The sequence below is a fragment of the Manis javanica genome, chromosome 3, assembly GCF_040802235.1.
Source record: "Manis javanica isolate MJ-LG chromosome 3, MJ_LKY, whole genome shotgun sequence".
In the NCBI taxonomy this organism is placed as follows: Eukaryota; Metazoa; Chordata; class Mammalia; order Pholidota; family Manidae; genus Manis; species Manis javanica.
In genome coordinates this window covers 112,858,771-112,869,065 of record NC_133158.1, presented here as the reverse complement: position 1 = coordinate 112,869,065, position 10,295 = coordinate 112,858,771, and the positions used below count along the sequence as shown (strand labels likewise).

The window sequence follows — 10,295 nt, the reverse complement described above, 5'->3', positions numbered from 1 at the left end:
AAGTTGTGTTATTCTTAAATTACTTCTAAAGACCCATAGGAGCAAATATTGAAATAAATTTAATCTGATCAAAAGAGAAACTTAAAAGCGAACCAACCCACCCCGATGACATCTAAAAGAGCAAACATGCATAGGACTTGGAGGGGGCCTCGTCAAAAAAGCCACCAGGTTTCCTTACTTGCTGGAGTGGCACATTCTCCTCCCAGCTCACCACTCCCGGAGCTGAAATCTTTCCACGCCCGCTCCAAAAAAGGGGATGGCGGTGGAGATCTGCGCTAGGCTTAGGGGTGAGTTGGACGGATTGCAGGCGGTTAATACCGGGCTGGGTGCCTAGCGACTGGGGGCACCCGCTGCGGAGGAGGGCTAGGCGCGACTCCAAAAGGCCGAGGAGGACGTGCGGGGACACTCCCCGCCCCTGCGGCGCCAACCTCGGGCTCCGCCCAGCGCCGCCCTACAGCGCGCACCCCAGGTGTGGAGGCGCATCCCGGTAGCTGGGCCTGAAAGCGGCGGCAGTTGCAGTTAGTAGAGTGGCTTCTAGAAGGAAACCACGACTGCACCCCTCCCTCGGTGGTCCAAACTAGGAGCGCAGTACCGGCCAAGCGCTAGGTGAGGACGAACGCACCATTTGGTTTGGGGTAAGAGGAGGGATCCGCATTTCTGACGCTCGGGTGGGGTGTGCCGGTGCCCTCTACTCAGTTTGGCTTGACCTTGCGCGGCCCCTTAGCCGGGTCTCCTGCCGCGGAAGCGGCACCGAGTTCTGTAGGCCTGGCGCTGCAGCCGAGTCCTGAGTAAGGGTGAGGGAAGGTAGATCGATCCCGCCCAGACCCATCTCAACCCCAGGAGGTCCTCGGCCACGGTCCTCCCGGAGTTATAGTCCGTGCTCTGGGAGCCCCGCAGGGGTTTATTGTTCGGAATAATTTGCTCGGCAAGAGGTCCATGTTGAACACGAAGCCCCGAAGCTTTCAGGGGGAAACCCTTGAAACTGGTCTCTCCCTGCAGCCTCATTTTACAGTAGACTACGTCGGCCCGCAAGAAGGGAAGGAACCGGCCCAAGGTCACATCGTAGTCAGAGGCCGAGACAGAACCGAGGCCAGCAGCCCTTCCTTCCAGCCCCGGGCTCTGGGCACTACTCCCTTCTTCACCTCTTCCTCCCAGTTCTGTTCCGCATCCCTCGCCCGCCTCCTGCGTCCTCCATGACGCTCTGTTCTTGGGGACTTGGGGAGTGGTTCCTCTTTTGCGGCAGCCTGGGAAGAATGCCCGGACAGCGGTCAGACCGCCGACTCAGGCCCTGGAACATGAGCGAGCCGGCAGTTAGCTGGAGGACCGGATGGGTAGCAGGACTTGGGGAAGAGGAGGACCAGCTAGGTGGGGGCGCCGCAGGAGGTAGTCTGGGAATGCCGAGGTGTCGAAGGTCCTCCGCCCCGCAACGCTTAGCGCACCAGCCGCACTCTAGAGCGAGAAGAGCGGGGTTGTAGGTGGGCGGTTCCGTCTCCGCCAATGGGAGCTCGGCTCGGGTCGAGCCCCTCGGCCCCCAGCCTCGGGCTGGCCGGAAGGGACCTGCGATTGGCTGCGTTGCCCACCTAGCTGAGTGGCGCGGAGCGTTGCTCCGCCTGCGCGTCTCGGGCTCCTGCGCTTCGCCTGCGTGGAGGCAATGGGTAGGCGGCCCCCCTGCGCGTTGGGGGAGGTGGGGTGGTTCTGGCGACGTCGAGCTTTGCGCGGTTATTTCCAACCAGTCAGCCAAAGTCTGCCCCTAGTCAGTTGACGTAGAGTCATGTCTAACCCTGAGAGTGGTTGCGGGGACACATATTTCATTACGGAGAGTCTCCTGCCGGGATCTTTTATGATGCAGAAAATGTCTTGCTTTCTGAAACCAGAGCTTTGGAACCCCGCCTTGCACAGGACCTATATCCTCAGCGGGCGAGAAATCTGACCTTTGAAATTGGCTTAGCTTTCATATTCTCTCAATAGACATGTATAAAATGTCTTGTCTGCTTCCTGTGAGACATCAGAGTAGGTATTTTTGAAAAGCCAGAATACAGTAATACAGCAAGTGGGTCCTATTTGTAGGGCGCGCACAGTCCAGGTGGCGCTTGGTGATTAGATGAGGGCTGTGAATGGTTATAAACAAATACCTCATACTACTTTACTAGGTAAGTGATATTAAAAAGGCACAGAAGGAAGGGGTGGAATACAAATGTGGATGAGAGATTGATTTGATTTAGGGGAATCAGGAAAGGCATCTTGGAGGAGGCGTCATTTGAATCAGTTAAGACTTGGTTAGATGAAGTTAAGAGTTGGTATAGGATGAGCAAGGCAGAGAAATTGGAAAGTACAGGGCTTTGAGGAATGATGTAGCAAATGGTTTAATGAGTAGATAAGTATAGTTGGAGATAGGATTTGGCGGGGCCAGGTGATGACAATGATGCCCCGATTGTGTACTCTGATTTGAAATGTGGCAAGCGTTTCTGAAAAGGGTGATTGTTGTACTTAACCTGTCAGTTGTACTAATGTCAGTTTTTACATCTGCACCAAAAATCCTCGAAATATCTTTAATTCTAACTTTTTTCACATCCTACATTTGTCAGTTAAATCATAGTGGGCTCTACTTCAAAACATAGGCAGACTCTGACCTCATCTAATCACCTGTGTGGTTTCCACAAGGGCAGCAGCCCTTTTATGTATCTCCAGGGAGTACCTTTTTACATTTCACTGGAGTTGCACAGTGCACAATCTGCGTGGCTGTACATTGTGGCCCTGGATTACTGCCATACCTTCTAAATGGTCTCTCAGCTCTTCCCTGTCCATCCTCAGTCTAGTCTTAACCCCATGAGAGTTATTATACTAAAATACAAGTCTGACTGTGGTATTCCTCTGCTGAAAACTCTTTAAAATCTATTAAAATATTATGTGCCTACTAGGTGCAGGGCACTGTTAGGTGTTGGGGATACTATGGTGAACAGAACAGACTTGCTATAGCTCTCAGAGTTCACATTCTGATGTGACTGAAAGACAAATAAAATGTATAAGTACACCAAATCTTATTTGGTAAATGACAGAATTTCCAGAATCTCCCACCCAGCCTTAGTTTATTTACATATCAATATGTGTTTACCACTGCAGAGCTCCTGTTGATCTGGCAGCAAGTGGTGGGGAGAAAATGGCCATTCTCTCCTCCCTCCAGTCCTGGTACTCTCCCAGTGTCTGCTAGTCAACAAGGACCTGCCAGTGGAGTTCCTCCCACAAGGGGTAGGCAGGAGGTAGAGGGTGGGCTGTGGCAACACAGCGTGAGGTGAGTGGTGGCCGGAGGAGACACATGGGGCCGGGTCTAGCTAGCGAACTGGAGTAAGCTGTGAGCAATAAAAATAGTTTCTCCCAACCTACCCTTTCCCTTGACTTATTTTGGTTTCATTGGTTTTATAGGGGATTCACCCTGGCTGGGAACACCCTTTCCCCCAGCGTTATAATATGTTAATGGCATAGTGTAGTAAGTCATCAAGGAAGAAAAGCAATGGAAACAGGGAAGCGGGGGTAGAAAATGCCAGGGATTGATGGGGGATGTCTTACTGAGTAAACATAAAAGACTGGAGAGGGCAAGCTGTGTGGGTAATGAGGGAAAGAACATTCCAGGTAGAGGGAAAAGTGAAGGCAAAGGCTCTGTTTTGGGCAAAGGAGCTTGCCTGTCATGTTCCAAGTACAGTAAGAAGGCCACTGTGACCGAGGTGCAATGAATAAGGGGAGGTGAGGTCAGGGCATTGGGACCCAGATAACAGAGGGCTTTATAGGCAAGTGGTAGTGATTTTGGCTTTTCCTCAGCAAGAGTTTGGTGCAGGAGTGACATGATCTAATTTACATTTTGCAGGCTCATGCAGGTAGTGTTGAGCAGTGTTTGAAGGAGGACTGGGGTGGAAACAGGGAGCCCAGTTGGGAGGCTGTTGGAATAATCCAGGCAAGAAGTGATGAAGCCTTAGACAAAGATGGTAGCAGAGCATCCTAGATACATTGTGACCACAGAGTCAGGATTTGCTGACAGCTTAGCTGTGAAGTGTTCAAGAAAGAGAGGCGTCAAGAGTGAGGAAGACTTAGAGGAGCAGATATTCAGTGCCACAGCACAAACTCAGTTTGGGACAGTTTACATTTGAGATACTTATTAAACATTCAAGTGAAGATGTTAGATGCTTGAGTCTGGAGTTCAGAGGAGAAAGCTGGTTTTAGATAAACCTTTAGGAGCTGGTAGCATGTAAATCATATTTAGGGGTGGGAGAGCTCACTGTGGTGGTGAAAAGTGACCAAGAGTGGAGCCCTAAGACTCCATTGTTTAGTGGTCTGATCTGAATTTGGTAGGTAAGCCCTGTTCTAGGAATGGAGTGCCTGCTTAACCTGGCACTTGTAATTATGGCAATTTTGACAGCTCTGGCAACACTGTCTCTTGGGGAAGGGCAAATGAGAAATGGAGAGGGGGAGGCATGTGTTCCTGTTGTCATTACAAGATCTATAGTGCAGATTTCCCAGAATAGAGGAAGCAATAATAATTGTGCAGAAAGAACTTGCTTTTGGTTTGTTTTAGCTAATATTATTTTGGCTGCAAGTAACAGAAATTTTAAGCCCATGTAAGTCAACATGGAGAATAAAGACACTGCATTTCAGAGCTGGAGGGCAGGAAGGCATCTGGGTTTCAAAAGCAGATATGCCCTGAGGAGGCTCTGTTGATTCTCTCCACCTCAGAGAGGTCATTGGGACCTCTGCTTCCTTCTGCATGTGTATCCAACTCTCTGCAGATTGGCTTCTCCATCTCTCTCTGGCTTTAGGCCCAGTGTAACAGAGCTGTCCCCTCCCCACTACAGCAGCCACATCACATGTCCTTGCCCCGTAGAGACAGATTTGCATTCTGTCACAGGGCCAGGGGACAGAATGACTGATGGGTACATCTTGGGTTAGGTGTCTGCCTGACCCAGTCCTCCATGGCCTGAGCGCAGGTCTCACTGCCCAGCTACCATGGCAGAGGCCTAATCCCGTGGGTAGAGGCAGGTCCGGGAGGCAGGGGTCAGGTGATCAGGACAGACATCCAAGAGATGAACTCAGCCGAATGTTCTGTCTGAGAACTGACCATCATCCAAGTCTGATCTGGTGACTAGAGCATCTCTCAGACTTATCAAAGTGCCCGCATTAGGTTTCCTCCACTGAACTGGGCTATACAGTTAAATCCATGGCTTTTATTGAAGTTCTGTAGTAACACAGCTGTATGAGAGTCACCTTTGCATTTTTTGATAAAATGGTGGTAAGACCATTTGTCCTGTATAATGCTTTAGCCCTTTGTTCCGGAACAGGTCTCTCTCTGAGCCCTTCTTTTTGAATGAGGCCTTAAACCTTGTCAGGTTTCCCTTTTGTGTCTTCAAGGAAGCCCCTGTACTAGCCAAAGGAGATCATAATCTATCTGGTTAGGGATCTCAACTGCCTACAGTGTCCAGGCAGTAAACAAAGGTGATTGTGGACAGACATCAGATAGTAAGTAGAAACTGTATTGCATTCAAGCATAACTTAGCTTCCTAGTTACATTGTCTTTCATAATACCAGGCTGGCTGAATACAACAGCCGAGTGGACCATGTTGGAAGGAGGCTGCCAGTTGTCAGACCTTGGAATCTCACACAGAGGCTCACTGGTCTTAAAGCTCCCCAGAGTGGGTAGGGTGCCTATAGGGTGATTCCCTGCCTAGCTTGCCCTCCTCAGTAGGACAGGGCCTTCCCTTCCCACTTGGTTGTGCCAAGTTCCATCCAGACTTCATGTCCAGAAACCTCAAAGTTTGTTTTTGTGCCTAAGGCCTGCCACCTATGTTCCTATTTCCTGTTGATGCCCTGCCTCTTCCGAGGATGTCAGAATTGGTAATGTCTGTCCCTTGCAGAGACCTTGATCCCGACCCACAGGAATACAACCTGCTGTGTTCTTTGCAAGTTAGTTCTGTCAGAATGCAACAAGGGAGCCTGGCATCAGGACAAGGACACACACACTGGTTTTTTGGAGAGGGGGTGTTTTTCATGGGTTATGCACTGAAAATCGGAAGGTGTGCCCTTGAGAGCAAACGCATGTGTTCCCAGTATTAGAAAACTTTCTCCCAGATTACAGATCGATGTGTGAGCATCTTGATTTTTCAACAGTATCTTATAAACTTGGTCTCTGGGAGTTAATCCCCTTGTTCCAAGTCACCCTGGGCAGCTGACTGAGTTCAAAGCTGAGACTCCCCCCTCCCCCTGCAGGTGCTCTGCCTTTCTCCTTGCAGCACCCATCTCCCCCAGCCACTTTGGTTCCAAACCAAAAGGCAAGTGAGTGGCTTTTCAAGTTTGAGAACTTAATATTTACAGAGAATAAAGTCCATCACAAGGCATCAGTATGGCAAACAACCCTGAAAAGGTCATGGGAATCTCACTGCCATTAGTGCTTGGAGTGGAAGTAACATGTTTAAGAAACTTAAAAAAGAAAAATAGATTCAAAATTCTACATTTGTTATGTAAGATCCTACATTGTGAGCAGTGCATTATTTGAGGGGCTGAGTTTTTATGCACTTGAAACTATTTTGACTGCAGCACTTTCAGTATTGCTGACTCTAAGGAAAAAAATTGAAAGCAGCCCTTCATTTGAACATAACATTGACGATTTCTCTGCCATACACATTGAGCAGAAGGGAAGAATGGGCTTTAATTGTAGACAGTTGGATTTGAAATTACGCAGAGGTGATGACCTCAGGCTCCAGTCCTGGCTGGAGGAGGTGGAGATGTGTGTACTCAGCCAGCTGGTCAGCACCAGCTGGGTTGGCAGGGGGCACCTGGGTAAGGAATCTGAGCCAAACATGGGCCTGTCCTTCCATGAAGGGCCAGTTTGGGCTCCGTTTTGCTATTGCTTGCCAAGTGCTTGCCATGGCCAGGAAACAGCCCTGGCCACAGGCCGCCTTTCTTCCTTGAGGAGCCTGAAGTGCTGGGGTGAGCACACAGCTTGTGCTCTGGAGTAGGTCCCTGTGTCCCCTGTTGGTTGCTGCTCAGCTTGGGTTTGGGTCACTGGTCTGGTCCAACCTCTTCATGTTACAAATGGGTGATAACTTTTCCAGCGTTGCCCAGTGAGTTGGTGGCACAGCCAGAATCAGAATGAACCCTGGTTTCCAGATGTCCCAGCCTCCTGACTCTGCCTGTATGTGGCTGCAGCATGACAGGGGCAGAAGGGGACTGCCTGGTACCATGCCTGGACCTGGTTCAAACACACTGAGCCCATTTGGACTTTCACAACCTGGGAGAAGAATGGCCACCCCTACCTGTACCCCTGCAAGCAATAAGGCAATGGTGTGGGTGTTCTGTGTTTCAGAACCTACCAGGCAGAGGCTGACCATTTTACTGCGTGTGACCACCATGCTGACTGCCCACCTCTCCAGACCCCTGTCACAGCTCCTGGGAAGAACCCTGCACTTCTGTGATAGAGAACATGAAACAAGGTAAGAGACTGACAGGTGGAGGATGACACTTTCTAGTCAAAGCAGAGCACATCAATGATGCAGGTGGTATTAATGATTCTCAAAGATGTCTCTCATTACCTACCACCTGCCAGCAAAAGTGTCTTCAGAAAACCTTCCCAGGGCACAGAAGAATACCTTTCATCACTGTTTTATTTGTTTTTATTTTTAATTTTGAAATAACTACACTTACACAAAAGTTACAAAGATAGTACAAAGGGTTCCTGTATAGCCTTCATCTAACTTCCCAGATGTTAACAGCTTACAACACTGTAGTGGAAGCTTGGAAACCAGGAGATTACTGCTCATATACTACTATTAATTAATCTGTAGACATGATTCAAACTGTAGCAAGTGGCTCACTAACGGACCTTTTCCTGGTCCAGGATATAAACCAGGGTCCTAGAGTACATTTATTTGTCATGTCTCCTTGGTCTCTTCCTATCAGGGATGGTCCCTCAGTCTCTGTCATTCATGACCTTGAGACTTTGGAAGAACGTCTCTTAGTTTGGGTTTGTGTGACGTTTCTTGTGTTATCTGGCATCAGGGGACTCAGCCTCCTTGTGTCTGCTCTGTCACCCTGATGGCGGCTCTTATGTTAGAGTGCCATGGTGTTCCTCCACTTCCAGCCTCAGTCCAGGCAGGAAGAAGCAAAGCAATGGAGGAAGGAAGGAGCTGCACCTGCATCAGGAGAGCAACACTCACCAGGCAACCTCTGCAGACTCTGCTTGCACCTTATTGGCCAGGGGTGGGTCACATGGTCACTGGGTAAGCAGTAGGGTGGAAAGAGGTGGGCATATTGTTACTTCCTGGATAAAAATTTTTTATGGAAGCAGATGAGAAAAATGGATGTGGGGAAAATGGAAGTTCCTATGGCCAGGATCTTCACCTGACCCCGAACTACTTGATGTAATTGGCCTACTGGTAGACTACTGCTTCCACACCTGTAGGCAATGAGCTATAACTGACTGAATCACTATATGAAGAGCTCCACCCAGTGCAGAGAGGGAGGCAGAGATGGAGGTGGATTAGGGAACTGCAGACTTCTGGATGCACACGTGATATTCTAGTGCTCAACCTACTGCCATAAGAATAAAGCCCGGTATAAACCCTTTTACCCCAAGAATGTTGCATTGTCATTTCTCGGTCTCACTGAATCCATAGTGAACTTGCCCAGGGCTAAAACCTTCAGCCAAGACAACAATCACATACAATCTGTTTCCAGCAGGGTTCCCTTGATTTAGCAGAGCAATCCTTTCGGTTGTGGGAAACTGATTTTTCTTTGGATGAAGTCTTTAACTAGCCTTGGGTGTGAGAACCATATCATTCTGCTCATTTGAGACATCCATGCGCAAGGACTTCAAATCCAACTGTCACTCTTGTGACAGTTGAAAAGGACAGGTACCTTAGCAGGTTTTCCTAGTGGACCTTCATTTCTGTCTAGTGAACCCAACATTCTTTAAGAATGTTGGATATCACTTTTCTATATTTTTTAAAAAACTTTATTTTGAATAGGTAGTATAATTTAGTCACTTGGTACAACATTCAAATGGTACATAATAGTACACAGGAAAGAGTAAGTCTGTCCCCCACCTCCTTTCCCGTTACCTGCTGCTCACTTGCCCCTATCTCCTCCACTTACTGTTTCTGGCTTAATATTCATTTAAAAACCAACAGGACTTCTACTTGTGGAAAGATGCAGTAGGTGTACTGTTCTCTATTCCTCCTGCTAAGCATGATTAAAACCCCTGGATATTATATAAAGCAAACATAAAAATCTCTAAAAGATGGAGAGGAGGAGGCAGATCATCTGGGAACCTTAGGATCCAAGAAATCACACAGTGGTAATTTCTCAAGGTTTTCTCTTCACTTCTTATATCCCAGACTGGAGCTAAAGAGTGCATGAACTCAGGCACAGAGAGCCCCAACAAAAGACTGCTCCCTCTAGCCAAAGCACCAGCCTATTAAGACAGAAAGCTCTGGGTGATAATTGCTTGACTCCAGCCAAACACCACAGAAAATACTAGCCTCAGCCTTACCCACACCAGCAAAAAGCCTAGATTTCCACTATTCCCAGGCTGTAGTGAAGCATCCCAGTACCCCCACCAGGGATAGTGTCAGAGAAAGCTGAGTAGTCTCACCCAGCAGTGATAAGGCACCCTGTCTGCCTGGGGTGGGGGTTGGGAGTGTCAGAGGAGACCTATGCTTTCTCCACCTCTCAGCAGTAATGAGACCACACACTCCTATACATATGGGAGCAGCAGTGAGGCAATTTAACCCCTCCTAGCTGGAGAGATACTGGTGGAGACCTAGTGGAGAGCAGAACTCCATCCCTACCCAGCAGTAACACTTCCCAATTTATTTTATGAAGCTAGTGTTACCCTAATTTCAAAACCAGACTAAGACAGTACAAAGAGAATTACAGACCATCTCCCTTATGAATATAGATGCAAAAATTCTTTAAATATTAGCAAATAGAACTCAGCAATATATAAAAAACATAAGCCATGAAAAATTGGGTTTGTTTCAGTTATGCAAAGTCACAAAGAGCCCCAACAAAAGCCTGTTCTCTCTAGCCAAAAGCACCAGCCTATTAAGACAGAAAGCTCTCGGCAATAATTGCTTGACTCCAGCCAAACACCACAGAAAATACTGGCCTCAGCCTTACCCACACCAGCAAAAACCCTAGATTTCTACTATTCCCAGGCTGTAGTGAAGTATCCCAGTACCCCCACTAGGGATAGTGTCAGAGAAAGCTGAGTAGGGGCCATTTTCATTATTTGAAAATCAATCAATCTAATCTAC

General features: G+C 48.2%; 1 protein-coding gene across 3 annotated transcripts in view; it reads left to right on the top strand.

Moving 5' to 3' along the window:
- Window positions 1-270: 270 nt before the first annotated feature.
- Window positions 271-10,295, top strand: part of BDH1 (3-hydroxybutyrate dehydrogenase 1) — a 38,056-nt gene continuing 28,031 nt past the window's right edge. Inside the window, exons 1-2 of one of the 3 annotated variants that reach the window (XM_017650478.3) lie at window positions 271-635; window positions 7,346-7,472. In XM_017650478.3, coding sequence (XP_017505967.3) covers window positions 7,390-7,472 — 83 coding nt within the window. In that variant the 5' untranslated portion in view covers window positions 271-635; window positions 7,346-7,389. Of the gene's footprint in view, window positions 636-1,535; window positions 1,656-7,345; window positions 7,473-10,295 lie in introns of those variants that run through there. The other 2 variants (XM_017650477.3, XM_073231866.1) reach the window with 2 other exon arrangements.